This window comes from Mesoplodon bidens, assembly GCF_964165515.1.
Source record: "Mesoplodon bidens genome assembly, chromosome: 18".
Classification (NCBI taxonomy): domain Eukaryota; kingdom Metazoa; phylum Chordata; class Mammalia; order Artiodactyla; family Ziphiidae; genus Mesoplodon; species Mesoplodon bidens.
In genome coordinates this window covers 49,591,552-49,611,102 of record NC_138175.1, presented here as the reverse complement: position 1 = coordinate 49,611,102, position 19,551 = coordinate 49,591,552, and the positions used below count along the sequence as shown (strand labels likewise).

The 19,551-nt window shown below is 60.5% G+C and overlaps 1 protein-coding gene across 3 annotated transcripts; it reads left to right on the top strand.

The window, feature by feature from the left end:
• Positions 1-276: 276 nt before the first annotated feature.
• Positions 277-19,331, top strand: ARHGEF1 (Rho guanine nucleotide exchange factor 1). Of its 3 annotated transcripts, none has more exons than XM_081216926.1 (30): positions 277-412; positions 4,819-4,861; positions 4,959-5,042; positions 5,530-5,643; positions 7,908-8,006; positions 8,272-8,314; positions 8,534-8,780; positions 9,236-9,265; positions 9,544-9,643; positions 9,790-9,886; positions 9,961-9,996; positions 10,232-10,369; positions 11,115-11,220; positions 12,476-12,643; positions 12,916-13,061; positions 14,477-14,623; positions 14,943-15,025; positions 15,257-15,382; positions 15,487-15,601; positions 15,722-15,822; positions 15,963-16,040; positions 16,238-16,313; positions 16,411-16,578; positions 17,102-17,189; positions 17,334-17,420; positions 17,767-17,834; positions 17,927-18,013; positions 18,381-18,544; positions 18,626-18,728; positions 18,995-19,331. In XM_081216926.1, exons 2-29 carry the CDS (start codon positions 4,832-4,834, stop codon positions 18,707-18,709), a joined length of 2,910 nt encoding a protein of 969 aa, XP_081073052.1. In that variant the 5' UTR covers positions 277-412; positions 4,819-4,831; the 3' UTR covers positions 18,710-18,728; positions 18,995-19,331. The 3 variants fall into 3 exon arrangements, with proteins under 3 accessions (XP_081073052.1, XP_081073053.1, XP_081073051.1); XM_081216925.1 differs by lacking the exon at positions 18,995-19,331 and adding an exon at positions 18,855-18,988 and having other exon boundaries at positions 302-412; XM_081216927.1 differs by lacking the exon at positions 12,476-12,643.
• Positions 19,332-19,551: the final 220 nt, after the last annotated feature.

The following is a 19,551-nucleotide window of genomic DNA, read 5'->3' as shown; positions in this document are numbered from 1 at the left end:
GAGACACACAGAGACGGAAAGCAGGGGCGGCTGCTGCGCAGACTGAGGCGGACGCAGGGCCCCCAGCCTCGCCAGAGAGGTGATGGCCGACGCCAGAGATATATGAGAAAAGTGGAACCCGCGTCCTGCGGACGGTCAGACGGACTAAGCCGGCAGAGGTCGGGCGGGTCCCGGGCGGAGTGGGGGAAAGGAGGGGCGGGGCTGGCGGCGAGAAGGGGAAGGAGGAGGAGGTGCCGGGCGGGCCCGGGGCGCGGGCAGGAAGCGGGGAGGGGCGGCGGGGCGGGGGCCTCCGGAAAAACGCCCCAACTTCCTGCCCCGCCAGAGCCAGGAAGCGGGAGCCGGGACACCGGGCCCGGGATCGCCGAGCCCGACCTCGGGCGCCCCGCCGGTCACCTCCCCGCGCGGACACCAGGTACATCGTCCCTGGCCCCGCCCGGCCTCTCTCCCCTCGGCTGCTAGGGGAAGTGGGGAGGAGGAGGGAGGGGGCTGGGCGCTGCCGGCAGTGAAGGGGCCTCCTCCCGGCCCCGCTGAGCCAGCAGGCGCCCCTCCCTGGGCCTCAGTTTTTCCATCTGTCAAAGGGGACAAAGAGAGGAGAAGTAATACTTGCTCAGTGCCCAGTAGGTGAGATGAGGGCTGCGAGCCGGGGGTCAAGGCTTCCCAACTGTCTGGCGGAGGACGGATGATCACTCCCATTGCACAGGTGGGGAAACTGAGGCCCAGGGAGTAAAACCGACTCGTCCCAGGTCACATACATCGTGAGACCGAGTAGAGTTGGGATTTGAACTCGCAGGTGCTTTCAGCCAAGCGCCGTCCTCCAACCCCGCATGGTTTAGAGCCACCCAAAAGGAAAAACGACAGTAACAGGGTCATAGGCCGTTGTGAAGCTGAAAGTTGCAGAACGCGTCTGAAAGCATTTTTTGGAAAGGTCTTTTTCTGGGTCATGAGTTATACCCTGGGAGATGGGTTGCAGAACTGGAGATCTTTTCCCATTGTACAGATGGGAAGACTGAGGCCCAGGGAGAGTTAATTACTTTTTCCAGGTTCCACTGCATGTCAGATGGGACGGTATGCTCAAACCCAGGATTTTTGCTTTGCGGCCCCAGCGGAAAGTGTGAGGCGGGGTGGGAGGCAGTGCGGGGAGAATTAATGTACGAGCGTTGGGAATTCAAAGGGTCCCAAGTTAGGGCGGAAAGATAGGGTGGGGATCCCAGTCTGGGGGCTAAGGGCCGGGGCGACTCGGTGTTCTCGGATTGAGCACTGGTCTGGGGGCTGGAACCATCCCCACCTCTGGCCTGGGGGCGGGGGGCAGGGGGCAGGGGGCGGGGCCCAGGAGAGTGACGGGGCAGTCGAGATACGGAAACGCCAGTCCTCCAAGGCAGGCCAGAGCGGCCCTGTCTGGCCAGCGTGGCTCAGTGGAGAGCTAGAGCGGCCGGCAGGAGGAGTAGAGTCTCCTGGGCTGGAGCCTGGCAGGAGCGGGCTAGAGCGGCTGGCGGGAGGAGTGGAGCTGGAAGCAAAGGTGGACTCTGGGGTGGCTAGAGCGACTCGGAGGCGGGGGTGGGGGAGCCCGGAGCCGGCGCGCGGAGGCTTCGGTTCTGGCAGCAGCGGTGCTTCTCCTCCGACCCGGAGCAGGTGAGGGACGCGGCCCCCGGCGGGCGTCACACCCTGACTCCACACGTCCTCCCCAGCATCCCTGACCATGCACACTGCCACGTTCCCTGTAGGATTTGGGGCCGTGTACACCCGCCACGTCCTACATATGATTTGGGGCTCGTGTAGACCCGCCACGCTCCATGTAAATTACAAGGTCCTACAGACCCTCTAGGTTCCTGCTGCCCGCCCCCCCGCCCCATGGAGGTCCGGCTCCTTACAGATGGGGGGTTTCCATAGATCAATAGCATCCGCTAGAATCCGGGGCCCTGTAGATCCTGGGTCTCGGGGACCACCACACTCCCCTGTAGAATTCTGGTCCCCTTTTAAGTCTCCAGAGATCCCGTAAACTGGCTTCTTTCCCTTAAGGACTTATGATCCTGTGTGATCCAAGGATCCTTGTAGACCCACCATATGTCAGATAGAATCTGAGTCCTTATGCATTCCAAGGGCTCACCTTGACTACTCTGTATTTTAGGTTCTTTAAGGCTCCTAGAGGTTCTTGGAGGCCAGGCTCATGCACTCAATATCTTATAGACCCTGAGCCCTGCATAGAACCCAGGCACCCATGTAGCCCTCACACATGCCCGCTTTCCTCCAGGACCCCCACCCTTAAGGACCTTCTGAACCTGCCCTCATCTCCACAGCCCCATGCACATAACACCCCCTCTGCTGGACCCCAGGGCTTGTCAGTTGCCTTTAGATCCATCTGACCGCTTCAACCCATCATTCTCTAGCCTTTGTGGGACCACGCCCCATCTTCTAAGCAACCACGCCCCTCCCCAATCCTCTCTGAGCCCCAGGCCTCTGTGGGGCAGCTGAGTCCAATCTGCACTCCTGCCCAGGCCACAGTGCCCACATACCCCTGACATCCAGACACCATAGGGAAACCAGATGTGTCTCAGCTTTGGTTCAGATTTCAGTTTCCTAAGGTCGGGGTGGGGATTCCCCATGTTCCAAAGCCGTACATTCTGGGAGTTAAATGCATAAATTCTGGAGCCAGACTGCCTGGGTCAGAATCCTGGCTCTGCCTCTTATGCGCTGTGCTGCAGTTTCCTCCTCTGTAAAATGGGGATAATAAGAAGAAGACTGATTTCACAGGGTCACTGAGAGGATTAATATCTATCAAGCATTAATACTGTTCCTGGCACGTAGTTAATGGCACTTAGTGTACATCAAGTGTTAACTGTTATTTCCTATCATTGTGATGAGGAATAAAAGAGATAATACACATGAAGTGCATGTTCCGGGGCCTGCCTGGCACGTAAGCATTTGCTCAGATAACGTGTGTCTCCTCGCCTTTGCCCTTTTGGAACCTTCCCTGCCTCTGTCAAACTTTTCCACCCCTGAGTGGGATGAGCAGGGACCCTCCATGTCCATGGTATGCTTTCCAGCCCAGAAGTTGCAGCTGATGGCCTGGTGAAGGTTTTCTTTTTCTTTCTTTCTTCTTTTTTAAATATTTATTTATTTGGCTGTGCCAGGTCTTAGTTGCAGCATGCGGGATCTAGTTCCCTGACCAGGGACCGAACCCAGGCCCCCTGCATTGGGAGCACGGAGTCTTAACCGCTGGACCACCAGGGAAGTCCCCGGTGAAGGTTTTCTATCTCAGATGGGAGTAATAATAGCATGGGGTGCTTGTGGTTTTGAGGGTTCAGTGATTTACTCTGTGAGAAGCACTTAGAGCAGTGCCTAGCACACTGTAAGTGTGGTGTAAGTTCAGCTCTCATAATAAATTACTATTATTTTTCTGCCTTGTTTTGCAAATTTATTTATGTGAACATTTAACAATGCTCAGATCTTAAGTCGCCCAAGCTTGGATGTTGAACAAATACACTTTATGGAAAAGAATAAAAATGAGGCCTGCTTGGGTGAACCCATAGGATGGCATTTGGACACTCCAGAAAGCATCATTGTTTAATGATCATAATCAAAATCCCAGCTGCCATTTATTGAGTGCTAGGGAGGAGGCCTGTGGAAGAGGGAGAGGGGTGGGTCTCCAGCGACTAGGGTTATAAATAGCTTTGGGCTGTGGGGAGAACCCCCCCGCACTGGTCCACCCCACCCCTGTTTCCACAACGCCTTCCCACCTGACACGGGCTCGAGTGGCATTAGTCAGACTAATTAAGGACCCAGAAGATGTCAGTGGGAAGACGCGGGGAGAAGTGGAGATTCTAAGGGAGACAAGATGGGAGAGACGGCGAGAGATGGGAGGGAGAGAGACAGTGACGCAGACAGGTGCGGGGACAGTGGCTGCAGGAACCAGATGTGGGGAGACAGGCAGAGGCTGAGGGGAAGACGGAGCAAGAGAAGCAGGGGTGGGACCTAGCGGAGGGGAGGCAGGGACAGTGGGAAAATGAACAGGTCCGAAGGAAAGGCGAGAGAAAATGAAGAAACGGAGCAGAGAGTCAAAGGCATGAGGCAGATTCAATGGAGAGGCAGCTGGGGAGAGGCGAGCCGGCAGACACACAGACAGACCGGACAGGTGGACATAGGGTGAGAGAGATAGACACCCCTTGGGATGAGCTCTCTGAGGCCCGTCCCTTGTTTTCTGGGATGGAAGCCGGAAAGATGCCAGGTCCCTGAGGGGAAGAGGTGGGGTCGAGGACCCTTGGTCCTGAGGGAGGAGGGTTCAGAGTTTGGTTTTCTCGTGTGGAGAGAGTTGGGGGTTGGGGGATTTGCCCTTGTGATTTCCTGTCGCAGGAAGCAGGGCTGGTGGGTTCAGAGGCAGCATCCTGCCCCAAGCCTGTCACAGGTCAGAGCAGAGCCCCCAGGCCCCGGTTATCTCCCTCCCAGCTCCCCTTTAGCCTTTCCACCTCTGCCCTTTCCACCCTGCCGGCCCTGCCTCCTAGGACCCAGCCCCCAGCCCCTCCTCCTTCGGGGACCCAAAATCGCAGGCTGTCACGACCACAGCTCTCTCACGGACCCAGGCTCCTGGGCTCCCGCTTCCCCCCCCACCCACCCACCCACAAGGCTCCCTGTCCTTGGGCTCCCTGCCCTGGCTGGCCTCTGAAGGGCTCTTTGTCGCCACACAGAGGCCCCATTGAGCTGTGGAGGCCGGGATGGGGGCGGAGGCTGTTTACTCACCTTGGCACCTGGGCCAGGAATCTGTGAGTAACCGCCCTGGGCCGCCCTCTCCCACCCCTCTAACCGCGGCCCCTCCTCTTCCCCCAGCCCTGCAGAGCCCATGGAGGCCGAAGACGTCGCCCGAGGGGCGGTGAGTGGAGAGAGCGGAGGGAGCCAAGGGGTGAGGGGACTGGGGGGCTGTGAGGTGGGGAGCACTGTGGGCTGAAGCCATCCCTCCCCTTCCACAGGCCCCAGGGCCCCCCCGGCCTGGCCTGGTTCCCATCAGCATCATCGGGGCTGAGGACGAGGATTTTGAGAATGAGCTGAAGACGGTGAGAGGGAGGTGGGGTGGGAAAGCTTCTGTCCCAGGCTCCCTGGGGCCCCAGCCCTCAAGTCCCGTCCTCAGTGTCCCCTCTCCCACCTTAGGTCCTGTTCTCTGTCTTCAGACGCTGTCACTCAGCCTCCTCTCACTGCCCATCTCTCTTTCTTTAATTTTCCTGGTACCTCCTTCCTCAATGCCCCCCCATTACAGCACAGACTCTCACCCTGTTTAACCCCAGTTTTTATTGCTGCCCCCGCCTCCGAATTACAGCACAGATCCTCATCCATCTCTCCTGATTCCTGTCCTCTTCACCCACCATTGTAACGTTAAATCTCATCCATTCTCCCCAACCCCTGACTTGCCACCATCACAGCAGAGACACCATCAGCGCCCCACCTGCCAGCTTGGATCCATCGGGAAGTGCCAGGGAAGAGGGAGGGTCAAGCCCCAAGCCCCTCCTCTGCTCCCCACTGGCTCACTCCCATCCCTGCCCCCAGAACCCCGAGGAGCAAAGCAACCAGTTCCAGAGCCTGGATCAGGTGAAGCGGCGCCCGGCCCACCTCATGGCCCTCCTGCAGCACGTGGCCATGCAGTTTGAGCCAGGACCCCTGGTGAGGGCGGGGCTGGGCAGGCACGGGGAGGGGCGGGGCGGGGCGGGGCGGGGCGAGGCTGGGACCAGCCATGGTGCTCAGTGCGTTAGACCAGCGAGGATGAGCCAGGCGGGATCCAGAGCGCACAGCTTGAGAGCCAGGAAGCCCACCACGGGATGCAGACAAGGTTGCAGGTGCCCCGTGTAAATTTCTGAGCAGTGGGCACAGCCCGGGAGAGTAGGCACGGCAGAGTCTGGCAGAGCAACGGAGAATCCAGCAGCCTGGCGGAAACCATGCCCCTGGCCCCCTTCCGTGCCCACAGCAGCATCACCCATCAGTGACAGCGCCTTTTCACAGACTCTGGAAATCAAATTCTCTGCATGTGCCACCAGTCAGTCCTTCAGAACTGGTGGTTGGGAGAAAACCGTTAGCCTCCTCGGGTCTAGGCGGCACAGTAGGCTCTGGTCCAGAAACAAGGAAACTGCTACAAGCAGCCCACGAGGCAGAGAGAATGTAACGGATGACCCGGAAAACTTGTTATCGGGCAGAAAATACCGGGGAGGTGTGCATGTGGAGCCATGCCATCTGGGAGACACCTGCAGAGTCTAGAGAACCCAGCAGGTGACTTGGGGAGGAAGAAGCTACAACACTGGCTGGAGGGGGCTCTGTGGACCAGGGTCCCACCCATCCCAAGAAGACCCCGTGCAGCCCAGCGCAGGCTGGGAGCTGGGCTTAGCCTAGGGCACTGCTCTGTACTGGAAATGCGTGGTAGATCCCTCCAGAAAACAAGGAGACTGATGGGAGTGGCAGGGAGGGAGGCCTGGAGGGCGCAGAGAGAAGAGTGTATCAACGGACACCAAAGCTTCAGAAACTGGCAGGCAATCAGGAAATTGCCAGAAAAGTGGCTACCCCCTCCCCTGGTGCATGGAGGCTCTGGCCCTCTGGGCAAGGGAGTCCACCTGCTGAGCCTGAGGGTTTCTAGAACTTGAACTCCTGGAATTTAGCCCAGGGATTGTGCTGACTGCTGTGTCCCTTTTTTTTTTTCTTTTTTTTTTTTAAAGGAGATGTTGGGGGTAGGAGTTTAGTAAGTTATTTATTTATTTTTGCTGTGTTGGGTCTTCGTTTCTGTGCGAGAGCTTTCTCTAGTTGTGGCAAGTGCGGGCCCGTCTTCATCGCGTTGCGCTGGCCTCTCACTGCTGTGGCCTCTTTCGTTGTGGAGCACAGGCTCCAGACACGCAGGCTCAGTAGTTGTGGCTCACGGGCCTAGCTGCTCTGCGGCATGTGGGATCCTCCCAGACCAGGGCTCGAACCCGTGTCCCCTGCATTAGCAGGCAGGTTCTCAGCCACTGCGCCACCAGGGAAGCCCTGCCGTGTCCCTTTACAGATGTGGAAACTGAGGCCTGGCCAGGGCCAGGGGACCCAGATGGCCTTCGGCATTTTGAGATTTGTCCTCATGCTGTTTCCTCACCTCCTTGGCTGGGGGAGGGACCAGGAGATAGTCGTGGTCCCTTGGGCTGCTTCCTGTTGGTCTCTGATGGAGTTTTGCTTTATGGGGGCATGGGGAGGGGCCAAGCATAGATTACTGGGGCGAGTCCTTAGCACACTGAGACCATGTCCCTTACCTGATGAGAGTCCCCCAGGAGCCAGGACAGGTTGGAGGCCCCACAGCATTGCCAGTGTCACCCAGCATAGGGCTGCCACGTAGGCGACCTCAAGGAGCGCTTGATGAATGAGTGAGTGAGTTGAGTGCCACTTGTCTTCCTGTCTATGTGCCCCGTGCCGCTGTGTACTAGGCCCTGTCTGGGACACAGATGAATCCGAGCATCCCCCCCGCCACAGACACACACACACGCCCTCAAGTAACTCACGGTATTGCTAGGCAATGGGGAGCAGTAGAGACAGGCTGCCTGAGATTCAGTCCCAACTTTGTCACTTACTAGCTGTTTTCTCATCTGTAAAATGGGATAACAATAGTCCTCCCCGTGACTGAACAGGTTAATGCGGCTAAAGAGTTTGCACAGCGTCAGGTACACACCAAGCCTGCTTACTGTAGCTGGGGGAGGCGGTAGGAGCCGCAGCAGCAGAGAAGACAGACCAAAGAGCCATTTCACAGGAGAGAAAATTAACGAAAGCCGTGGTGGCCTGGGGAGGCAGGCGGGGGCCTGGTACGGGGATGGGGGACATCAGGGAGCCCTTCGCAGAGGGTTTGCGCCCCGAGGCGTTCCAAGGGGCAGTGCGGTTTGGGTGGGGTGGGAGGAGGATGGGTCACGCTTTGTCTCTCCCAGCTCTGCTGCCTGCACGCGGACATGCTGGGCTCACTGGGCCCCAAGGAGGCCAAGAAGGCCTTCGGCGACTTCTGCCACAGCTTCCTGGATAAGTGTGCGGTGAGAGACACCTTCGAGGGGGCCCCATCCCCCGTCCCCTTCGCCCTGGACAGCCAGCCTGCTCCTCCCAACCTCCCGCCTGCTGAGGGCAACGTGAAGGGCGGCCTGGTCTGGGGAGACCCTGTGCCAGCCCGGCCCCCCCTCCACTGCTCCCTCCCCTCAGAGCATCGTACCCACTGGTACTTGGGCCGCCATCCCGTTGATCCCAACACTGCCCCCTTCACTGCCCAGTCCTCCCCTTGACTCCATTCTCTCCCCTGAGCAGATTCTGCGGGTGTCCGTCCCTCCCACCGTGGCCTTTGAACTTGGTAAGGAGAGGAGAGGGGATTTGGGGATGAGGAAGTGTTCTCTAGCAGGGACCAGGAGCCCCCCGGGGAGCGGGGGTGGGGAGGCCGCACTCTCATGCTCCCAGGACAGGGGATTGTTCTTCCTTCTTCATGGCCGCCACAGCCCAAGGAAGCATAGCTGTCAGAGTCGAAGGGTGGGTGGGGAGTCACAGCCCAGGGAACTGGCCCCTGTCCCCGCAGACCGCACGCGGCCCGATCTCCTCTCCGAGGACGTCCAGCGGCAGTTCGTGCAGGAGGTGGTGCAGGCCCAGCAGGCAGCCGTCAGCCGGCAGCTGGAGGACTTCCGCTCCAAGAAGCTCATGGGCATGACGCCCTGGGAGCAGGAGCTGATCCAGCTGGGGGCCTGGGTCGGGCGGGACCGCGCCAGCTATGAGGCCCGGGAGCGGCACCTGGCCGAGCGGCAGCTGACCCACCTGGAGGAGATGCAGTGAGTGGGACCAGCCCCTCCGCAGCCCAGAGGGCGCCCTCTGCTGCCGCGTTCCTTCCGCTTGCAGGCTCCCTCTGCAGCTGCAGCGTTTATTTCCCAGCGTTTGGGTTCCTCCCCTGACTAATGGGGCCCAGCCCTGGCATTTTAGTCCATCTGGTTTTGCACCTTCCCTTCCCAGCTTTGGGGTCCCTCCTAGTTTCCGGGTCTTGTCCACGGTCTCGCATTCAGGCCTGGGCTTTGGGTCCTGTCCTTGCAACTCTCACGACCCCGGGTGAGAGTCTGTCCTTCAGTGATTGTCTTTCCCAGATGCGTCAGCACCCCCCACCCCCCGCCGTCTGCCTCTCCTCTCTCCCTGTCCCAGCTTTGAAGGGGACAGCAACCTGGACAATTGTGCTGGGTGGTCAGGGACCCCAGGCTTAGCAAATTTGTCACAAACTTCTTTCTTCTTCTTACAGACACACCATCTCTAACGATGAGGAAAAGAGGTGATGGAAGGAGAGAGGCCGGCGGGGAGTTTGGTTTTCTGGGCCCGAGGGAGGAGGGCCTGCCTGCCCAGGGGCCTGGGCGTTGAGCAACATCTCTGGCTCCATCCTCGGAAACCCTCTCTCTCCCCCGTTTCCTCAGATACTCAGCAGGAAGTGGTCATGGGGCTGGTGTGGGAACGAGCGGAGGGGAAGCTGTGAGGGTAGCAGGGTACCTGCATCCGTGGGAGTGTGCGTGGCAGTGTGTGTGTCTGTGCGTCCTCACCGTCCCCTCCCCACAGTGCTGCTGTGGTCAGTGCCATCACCCTGTACATGCGCCACCTCGGGGTACGGACCAAGAGTGGGGACAAGAAGTCGGGGAGGAATTTCTTCCGGAAAAAGGTGCTTCCCTGAGCGCCCAAACCTGGCCCTTACCTCCCCAGAGACCCCCCAGGGAGCCTCGAGACTCTGCACCGCTGGGGTCTGATCCCTCTTTGTTGGCATCGGCACAGAAATGCCCAGCCCCCTCCTCCCCCCACCTTCCATAGGTGATGGGGAACCGGCGGTCAGAAGAGCCGACCAAGACCAAGAAAGGACTGAGCAGCCTCCTGGATGCCGCCCGCTGGAACCGGGGAGAGCCCCAGGGTGAGGTGCCCAGCCTCAGCCCCGCCCCGACTTCCCCATGCTGCCCCACCTCATGGTCCCATCTCTCGTTTCAGCCCCAGATTTTCGACACCTCAAAGTTGAGGCTGATGGTAATAGTCCTGAAGCTAGAGCATCCATCCTGGGAACTGAGAGAGGAGGGCAGGGGACCTACTAGGTCTGAGGGAGGAGGGGCGAGGGGCTGGGACTCCTGGCTCTGAGGGTGGAGGAGGGGTCTCCTGGGTGATGGGGAGGATGGGGCGGAGCCAGCATCTTGGATCCCCAGGCCTTTGTGAATTAGAGTCGCTGGACTCTCATATTCCCCTTTGTCCTTCACTGCCTCCCCAGGTGAGAAGCCAGGCCTTACAGAACGTAAGGGAGGTCTGGGGGTGCCCTCCCGGGACCGGAATGTCGGAACTCCTGGGCAGGACACCCCCGGAGTTTCTCTACACCCTCTGTCTGGGGACAGCCCTGACCGGGAACCAGGTGAGAGTTTCCTGGGCCCCACAGCAAAACAGCCCCTTGGTTCTCTGCCCTCCCTGCTCCTGGTCACCAGGGTTATTGATAACCAACCCCTTCCCTCGGTTTACCCTTTCCACGGCTTTCTTCGCAAGCTCGCACCTCTATTCTGGTGACAGGTTTCCCCACGTCCCTGGACTACGTTTCCCATCAGCCCCCACGGCTTCATTTCCCAGAACACTCTCTGAGTACATTACCAGTCAGCTCCCCTTAGATGGTGAGCCGGGCTGCTCCATGAAATTAAGGTCTCACACTCCTTGGGTGGCCCTCAGCCCACTGGATCTCAGACTGCTACTTGGCCAGGCCTGGGTTCAGATCCTGGCTCTGCGCTTGACTTGTGTTAGATCTTGGAAGTCACTCCCCACTCTTCGAACCTCACTCCCCTCACCTCTAAACGGGTACATTCTCTTCCCACAAGTCCCAGTTGGGTGTCGGGAGAATGCATGGATGTGGAGGCATCCAGTCTCCTCCCCGAGTGCGAGGCTGGCACCCTAGTTTTGCAGCATCTTCACCCACTGAGCCCCACCTGCCCATGGCCCTGTTCTCAGAGGTCTTTCCATCTGTCCGTCTCCCACTGAAGTATAGAGCAGCCACTTGGTGTCGGCCAGGCACTGGATGGCTTTAGAGGAACGGAGGCCCCCAGGGTGTGGGTCTCTCCGTGGCAGGGACCTTCCAGCCAGCCTTGCTTTCCCCACTCCCATTATCCCCACAGGTGTTGATGCCCTCCCGGAGCTGGGGGACCCGCCCCCGCAGGGCCCGGCCAGCCTGGAGCCTGCAGCGCCCCTGGAGAGCACAGAGGAGGGTGCTGACACGGAGAGGTGCCCAGGGCCGGGTGCAGGGGAGGTGCCGGGCGCAGGACCGGGCTTATCCAGTTCAGGGAGGGTGTGTGTTGGGGTCGCACTGCCACCTGCACCTGCCTGTCCCTGAGCCAAGCCGTCTCCACTCTGCCCTGCCCCTCCCTCTCTCCGTCTTCTCCCTTTTTCTTCCGCTCTGTCTTTCCTCATCGCCCCTTTCCTTCCTTCTTCCTCCCTTTTTCCTTCTCTTCTTCCTCACCTTCCTTTTTCACTGATTTTCTCTCTCCCCCTCCCCCCTCTCTTTCTCTCCTTTCCTCCCACTCCCTCTTCCTCTGCTTTCCCTCCCCTCAGCCCCTCCTGGATCCTCTCCCTCTGCCCCCGCCCTCCGCCCTGCACTTTTCCATCTCTTCCGCCTTCTCTTTTAAGCCTCCAGCCCAGCTGCCTTGCTCCTGCCTCCCAGTGCCCCTTCCCTCCATCCCCCAGCCCTCTGTGCTCTGTGCCTGGGGGCCCTGTCCCCCTCACAGTTGGGGGGCAGGCTCTGCCCCCTGCCTGTCCTTGTGCCGCTGCTTTGGGGACCCTTTGGCGGGTGGGGGAGGTGAGTTGGGTTCCATCCGGGTCCACCTCTGACCCTGTGCCCCTCTCTCCCCAGAAGGTGGAAGAGGTGGGTGCCTGGGCCCTGGGTGGGGGGAGGGCTAGCCCCTCCCCCATTTCTCCCAGCACCCCCCTCTCCCCATGGGCCACCCCCTCCCCTTCACCCCTGTGAGGGGTGGGTGGGCACGCCACCCTCAAGCCAAAGAGCTAAGTATTGAAATCCCCCTTCCCTCCCTCAACTCCTGCCTCTGTCCCCATCCCCCTGCCTCAGGGAAGGGAGGGGTCAGTTTTGTGCTCCATACTGGGTTCCCCTCCCCTCCTCCACCAATTTCAGTATCCCTTCTGGCCACCCCCCTCACTGCCCCAGCACCCCAAAGTCACACTGGTCCATCTGACTCTCTCCTCTCTTCTGTTGCATGTTTGATCTCTGTCCTGGTCTCTCCCTGTCTCTGTCCCTGTCCTGGTCTTTCCTTGTCTCTCCCTGTCCTGGTCTCTCCCCATCTGTCCCTGTCCCGGTCTCTCCCTGTCTCTGTCCCCGTCTTGGTCTCTCCCCGTCTCTGTCCTGGTCTCTCCCCATCTGTCCCTATCTGTCTCTGTCCTGGTCTCTCCCCGTCTCTGTCCCTGTCTTGGTCTCTCCTCATCTCTGTCCTGGCCTCTGTCTGACTCTGTCCTTGGCCTCGGGGTCCAGGCTGTCGGGGCGTCTGGGGCGCTCGGAGAGCCTGCGGGTGAGTGACCGCCGCCGGCCTTCCCGGGGCAGCCTCGGGGCTAAGGGCCGGGGTGGGGGCCGCTCCCGGAGCGACGTGGACATGGACCCCAGCTCCGCCACGGCCGTGCTTGGCCCTGCCCGACGAGCCACGTACGTCACTCCTCACCCCCCATCCACTGAGGCAGCCTGGAGAGTCAGGGAGGCCGGGGTGGGGGGTCTTTGCCAGAATCACCAAGAACTGGGTGTCAGATGCTGAGGTCACTGAGGGCCTCCAGTGGTCACAGGAGAGGGGTAAGAGGCTTCTTTCCAGATCTGGGGGCTGGTCTGCAGCCCTAGGGGATGGGGTTGGACACTATAAAGAGTTGAAGGCTCCTCTCTGGGATGCCCTGCTCTGGGGCCCTAATGAGGCCTCTGTCCCACAGCCCCGAGCCTGGAGATGAGGGGGAGCCGGGCCGATCGGGACTAGAGCTGGAACCAGAAGAGCCCCCCGGCTGGCGGGAGCTCGTCCCCCCGGGCACCCTGCACAGCCTTCCCAAGAGCCAGGTGAAGCGGCAGGAGGTCATCAGCGGTGAGTCACCCACTGCGGCCGAGGACACAGCCCAGCTCCAGCAAAGTCAGACAGACGCAGGGAGATGTCCGTCTCGGTGTTACTTACACCGGGCAGAGCTTGAAGGCAGCCCACTTCTGACAGAGCACCGTTTGTTGAGTAAATTGTGGAATATTCCACGGAACGGGAATGCGGCCATGGCTGAAGTGACATTTCCAAAGAATTTTTTGTAGTGCAGGGCAGTGTTGATGTTAGGAGCCAGAAACGGTCTATAAAATTGTATTTCTAGCGTAAGCCTGTGTTTCCTCATTTGGGAAATGTGGGCAGTGATGGTTCCTACCTCAAGAGACTGTCACGGAGATGAAGATGAGATGATGAGTGTGAAATGTTCAGCAGTGCTGGACCCAGGGCAAGAGCATGTGGATGCAGCTGCTGTTAAGACTGATCTTCAGCGCTCAGGGGAGAAAAAGATTCCCACCCAGAAAAGTTTGGGAAGATAATCAATACGTTAGCAGCGCTTACTTCTGAGCAGACAGATGATGGGAGTATCATTTTTGTCTCGATTCTGTGCTGTGATTTCAACTCATTTGTGTGTTGAGGGGAGTTTGGCAAATGTACAGTACTTTTGGAAGCTCATTTGGAAGTTAATTTACAGATTACTTAATAGTAAGAAGGGTTCTCATTCAGAATTTTTAGGGCAGTAGATAAATGCTTTTTGGGTCACAGATCCTTCTGAGGGTGTGATCAAAACATCAGCAGTGCTATCCGATAGAACTTTCTGGAATGATGGTAACATGCAATATCTGTGCTTTCCAACATGGTAACCACCAGCCATATAAGGGCTGTTGAGTGCCTAAAGTGTGGTGAGTACAACTAAGAACTGAATTTTGCATTGCATTTCATTTTAATTAAGCAATATTTGAAGAGCTGTGTGTGGCTCGTGGCTACCATGTCGGACAGCATAGCGGTTTCTCTCACCAGAAAAATATACATACGTAACACACAAAATGGTACATTTAGTCTCCGGGGACTTTGGGGGCCCCTGTAACTCAGACCATCAGCCTGTGCAGAGAGGGGGTCATTGTGCCAGAAACTGAGCCTGAGAAAACTTGCTGGACGGTTAGACATAAAACACAGCTGCAGGCAGTGAGGAGACCAACTTGTCTCGGTTTGCCTGGGACTGTCCCATGTCCCGGGAAAACCATGGTGCGGGGCAAACTGGGACCATTGGTCACCTTGGCTGGCTGCCCCAGCCAAAACAGAAAGGCAGTGGGGCTGAGGAATTCTCAGTGGCTATTTCAGGGGCAAGTGACTCCACCCAGAGAGAATCATCCCTGTCCCGTCCCCTCCTCCTCATTCCCCAGCCTGCCTCTGAGAGTGCCCCCCCCATAGTTTGCACGCTCCCCAACCATGCCTCCTGCCCGGTGGCCCTGCAGAGCTGCTGGTGACAGAGGCGGCCCACGTGCGCATGCTCCGGGTGCTATATGACCTCTTCTACCAGCCCATGGCGGATGGGGGCTTCTTCTCCCTGGAGGAGCTACAGAACATCTTCCCCAGCCTGGACGAGCTCATCGAGGTGCATTGTGAGTGCAGGGCTGTGGCCCTACGTCCCACTGCCAGCTCTCTCCTTCGTTGCCTCAACGACAAACCCTGGAGCCTGGTCTCACGGGCAGCCACTGTTCCAGCTCTGGGGACGACCCCACCCCAGAACCCCAGAGCTCACATTCTAGGGACACATCATCAACAAGCATGTGGTGGGGAGTGAGGGGGGGGGACAGGCCCACCGGCCCCATGGATCAGACACACCCCCCTGCAGCCCGACCCCCCCACCAGCTCCCGACCAGCTCTGCATCCAGTCTCACGGGCCCTGACAGCACCCCTTTTCCTCTCTGCCCCCCGCAGCTCTGTTCCTTGATCGTCTGATGAAGCGGAGACAGGACAGTGGCTACCTCATTGAGGAGATCGGAGATGTGCTGCTGGCCCAGGTGAGGGTGCCCAGCCTAGGGCCACCCCCTTCCCCTCACCCCGCCCCCTCCTCCTGGCTGGGGACCTGAAATGCAGGCCCCAGGAGACGAGGTCTCAAGCTTTCAACCCTTTCAAGACCCAGGGGTCTGGGCCCCTAACCTGTCCTCCTGTCTAGGCTGCCATCCCCATGTGAGGCCCCGCTCCCCCCAATCCCACCTGAGACACCCTCCCTGGCCTGAATCTTGCTGTAGTTTGATGGTACCGAGGGCTCCTGGTTCCAGAAAATCTCCTCCCGCTTCTGCAGCCGCCAGTCGTTCGCCTTAGAGCAGCTCAAAGCCAAACAGCGCAAGGAGCCTCGGTTCTGTGCCTTTGTGCAGGTGAGGCGGGGGTCTGGGCCCCAGGGTCCCAGGGGAGGGGGGCCGGCGTCCGGGTCCCCAAGGCCAGCCGCAGCAGAGCCGCCTCAGCACCACCGTCCCCGCAGGAGGCCGAGAGCCGCCCCAGGTGCCGCCGCCTGCAGCTGAAGGACATGATCCCCACGGAGATGCAGCGTCTGACCAAGTACCCGCTGCTTCTGCAGAGCATCGGGCAGAACACAGGTAGCCGCAGGCCCTGCCCCACGCTGCTGGGCCTCCGCTCTCTTGTCTCTAACCTTGGCCTAGGGACTGGGAGCTTCCAGGGTTGGGGTTTACCGGGGCTGGTCTCCCCCTTGCCTGCAGAAGAGCCTGCGGAACGGGAGAAAGTGGAGCTGGCGGCTGAGTGCTGCAGGGAGATTCTACACCACGTCAATCAAGCCGTGCGCGACATGGAGGACCTGCTGGTAAGCCTGGGCGGGGCCCCGGGCCGGGGCAGTGGGGCGCGCGTGTGCAGGACCCCTGGCTTGTCCCCCTCGGGGTCACTGTGGGTCGGCCCCAACTCTTGGCTTGTCACAGTGACACTCCCTTCCCTTCCCTGCCCCAGCGGCTCAAGGATTATCAGAGGCGCCTGGATTTGTCCCACCTGCGGCAGAGCAGCGACCCCATGCTGAGCGAGTTCAAGGTGGCCCCGCCCCCGCCCCACCTGCCCTCCCCTCTCCTCCCCTCCTCCCCGCCCTACACTTATGAGGCAGAAGCAAAGCTGGGGAAGTGACCCCCTTCTCATTCCCAGCGGGGCAGCCCCTGCTGACCCCATGGTCACCCCCACCTTCCCCTGCCCTGCCCTCACCTTCACTGACCATCACCCCTTCCTGCCTCCAGAACCTGGACATCACCAAGAAGAAGCTGGTCCATGAGGGCCCGCTGACGTGGCGGGTGACTAAGGACAAGGCTGTGGGTGAGCGCCAGGGCTGTGAGCGGGGGGGGGGGGGGGGGGGGCCGCGGGACAGGGCTGTCAAGTGAGGGTGCTGAGCACGGGCCTCGCCCCCCTGCAGAGGTCCACGTCCTGCTGCTGGACGACCTGCTGCTGCTGCTCCAGCGCCAGGATGAGCGGCTGTTGCTCAAATCGCACAGCCGGACGCTGACGCCCACACCCGACGGCAAGACCATGCTGCGGCCGGTGCTGCGGCTCACCTCCGCCATGACCCGAGAGGTGGCCACCGGTGAGGCCCAGGCACAGCTGGCCCCGAGGCGGGGAGGAGCCCTCCAAAGAGCCCTGCAAGCTCGTTCTGGCCAAGGGGAGACCTGGTAGCCCAAGGCCGAGGCTGTGAGAGGGGGGCCCTGGGCTGGGCACGGCCGGGGCCCCAGGCCGGTTGTGGATCTTATTGAGTGAGCTGGGGAACTGCCCCAGGTTTTTGCACAGATGAGCAGCCAGTTCTAACTGGTATTTTGAAAAGACACCCTGGCTGCCTCTTGGGGGTTGTAGGCAGCAGGGGTGGGAGCTCAGAGCCCAGTGAGGGGCCGTGGTGGTGGGAGTGGTTCCGGGGGTCTCATAGGTAGAGCCAGACTGGGGGCTGTTTCCTGATTAGGTGAGGGAGGGTTCCGGAGGGAGGCACCGGGGGCGGGGTTGTGTGTGTGATTTGAGTCGTGGGAGCCACAAGGTACCACCATGATGGGGGCCTTCCCCAGGTGCATGTTGGCATCGATGGCCCTGGCTTTGAGCCTCACCTCTCCCCCCCCCTGCAGATCACAAAGCCTTCTATGTCATTTTTACCTGGGACCAGGAGGCCCAGATATACGAGCTGGTGGCCCAGACCGTGTCGGAGCGGAAGAAGTGAGCAGCTCTGGGTTCCAAGAGCGGGTGGAGGGGGAGGAGGCCCAGGCCCCCGGATCTCTGGGGACAGGGGTTGGGTGGGTGGGAGGTCCTGGCACAGGGTCTGGGGGCTCTGACTGCCCAGGGGCTGCCCTGTCTCCCCAGCTGGTGTGCCCTCATCACTGAGACCGCCGGATCCCTGAAGGTCCCTGCCCGCACCTCCCGACCCAAACACCGGCCCAGCCCCAGCAGGTGAGGGGGCCAGGGAGGCAAGTGGAGGGCAGGGGGCAGCTTCCCTGTGTGCCCCCAGAACCTGAGCTCCAGCCCAGTCTCCACGTGCATGTGTGTGTCCGTGTGTGTGTGCACACGCGCGTGCCTGTGAAGGTGTGTACACGCGTGCGCCAACCCCACCACCATCCATCCGTCTCCTATCCAGGCCTCTGTGTCTTCCACCAGCCGGGCCTCTCTGTCTCCCAGCCTTGACCTCTGTCTCTGTCTCCGGACCTCCCTGCCTCCCCACCTCTAGTTCTCTGTCTCCCTGCCCCTGCTGCCCACCAGGGCCAGGGCTGCGGGGTCACCCAGCACTTGCTCCCCCCAGCACCCGTGAACCCCTGCTCAGCAGCTCTGAGAACGGCAACGGTGGCCGAGAGATGCCCCCGGCTGACGGTGAGCCTACATGGAGGGGTGCCAAGTGGGGGTGGGGTGTCCACAGGAAGCCCAGCAGGATCTGAGTCCCCTGCCTGCTCCCCCCGACCCAGGCCGGATGGAGAGAATCTTCAGCGCCCTCCTGCCCTTCTGCAGACCAGGCCCTGAGGGCCAGCTCGCCGCCAAGGCCCTTCAGAAAGGTAGCTCAGCCCCACCCCTGCAGGGCTGCCGCCAGCGGGAACAGTGCGGCCCCGACCCTGCACCACTGTCCTTGGTGGCCCCAAGTCCCTCTTCCTTTCGCGGCCCCGTCCCTTCCTTAACCCTCAGTTTAGCCTCTCCCTGGACCCATCTCCGTCCTCGGTGCCCTCCGCCCCGCCTCCACCCTAGCCCCAGCCTCACCTCTGCACCCCCTCACCTGGGGTGCAGAAGCCCCCAGCCCCTTCTGCAGGTCTGGCCAACCGGGAGCTCACTCCCACCCGCAGGCCCCTGGCCTCTTTCCCACCCCTCACTTCCCACCCATCCCAGCCCGAGCCCTGCCTCTGACTTTGTCCCTTTGCCCCTGTCCAGTGCTGTCCCTGAAGCAGCTCCTGCTTCCCTCGGAGGAAGACGGCGGGGTGGGGCCTCTGCTCGAAGGCGATGGAGTCCCAGAGGGCGGCCCCCCAAACCCAGCACAGCCCCAGGAAATTCGGGAGGAGCTGCTCAGCCTGGAGGAGACCATTAAACAGCTGGAGGTGGTGGCCTTGGGGGGGTGGGTGGGGAGGAAGGGGGCTGGCTCAGTGGAGGGACCCTTCTCACTGAGGATCCCCAACCAGGAGGTGGAGGAGGAGTTTTGCCGCCTGAGACTCCTCCTGTCTCCGCTCGGGGAGAACACTGTCCCCCAGTCTGGCTGTACCTGAGGCCCCCTGCCCCAGGCAGGTGAGTGGGGGACTGCGGGAGCCAGGCATCGCCTGGAGAGGGGGGACCAGAGTGGCTTCCTCAGGTACTCGCCCCATCCGTCTCTCCCCACCCTGCCTCCTGCCTCCATCTGTCTGTCTCTGTCAGTTTCTGTTGCTCTGGCTCTTTTGTGCTCCTTCCCCACCCTCCCTTTCTCCCTGTTTCTCCCTCCATCTCTCTCCTCTTTCTCTCCATCTCTCTTCCCATCTCCATCTCCCTTCTTCTCCTACATCTCCCCCTCCCCCCAGGCCTTTTCGCAAGACGGAGAGGGCCACCCGCCACTGCACAGCTGCCGCAGCATCTCCAACCCCAAGGGCCTGAGGAGAGGGAGCCAGGCTGCCAGGGCCACGCCTAGGGGGGCCCAGCTGGGATCACTGCCCCCCGAACCTCCCACTGGCCTCGGCCTTCTCTCCCTCCTGCTTGGGGGACTCAGGGCTTCATTCCATGGGGGCACCATCTGGCCCCCATTCCTGGGCCATCTCAGTATTGCCCGGGGGGGGGCCAGCCCCCACCCCCAAGTGCCTTTGCTCTGTTTTTATACCCTGAATTGGAGGTTTATTTTTTAATATATATTATCTAAGGAGAGGTCTGTGTTTGTGAGGGCGGGCAAGGGCCCGGGTGTGGTGTCTGGAACCCTCCACAACTGTCTGGCGTCACCTCCTGCGTCTGTCCTACCCCGTCGCCTCTGTGCCATTTGCCTTTCTCCAGTTGTTCATTCATTCGTCCCTGTGTCTTGACAGTGGCTCCCCAGGCACCCCCCAACACCCCTTCCAGCTCCCACCCCCGAGCCCCCTGGTCACCCACG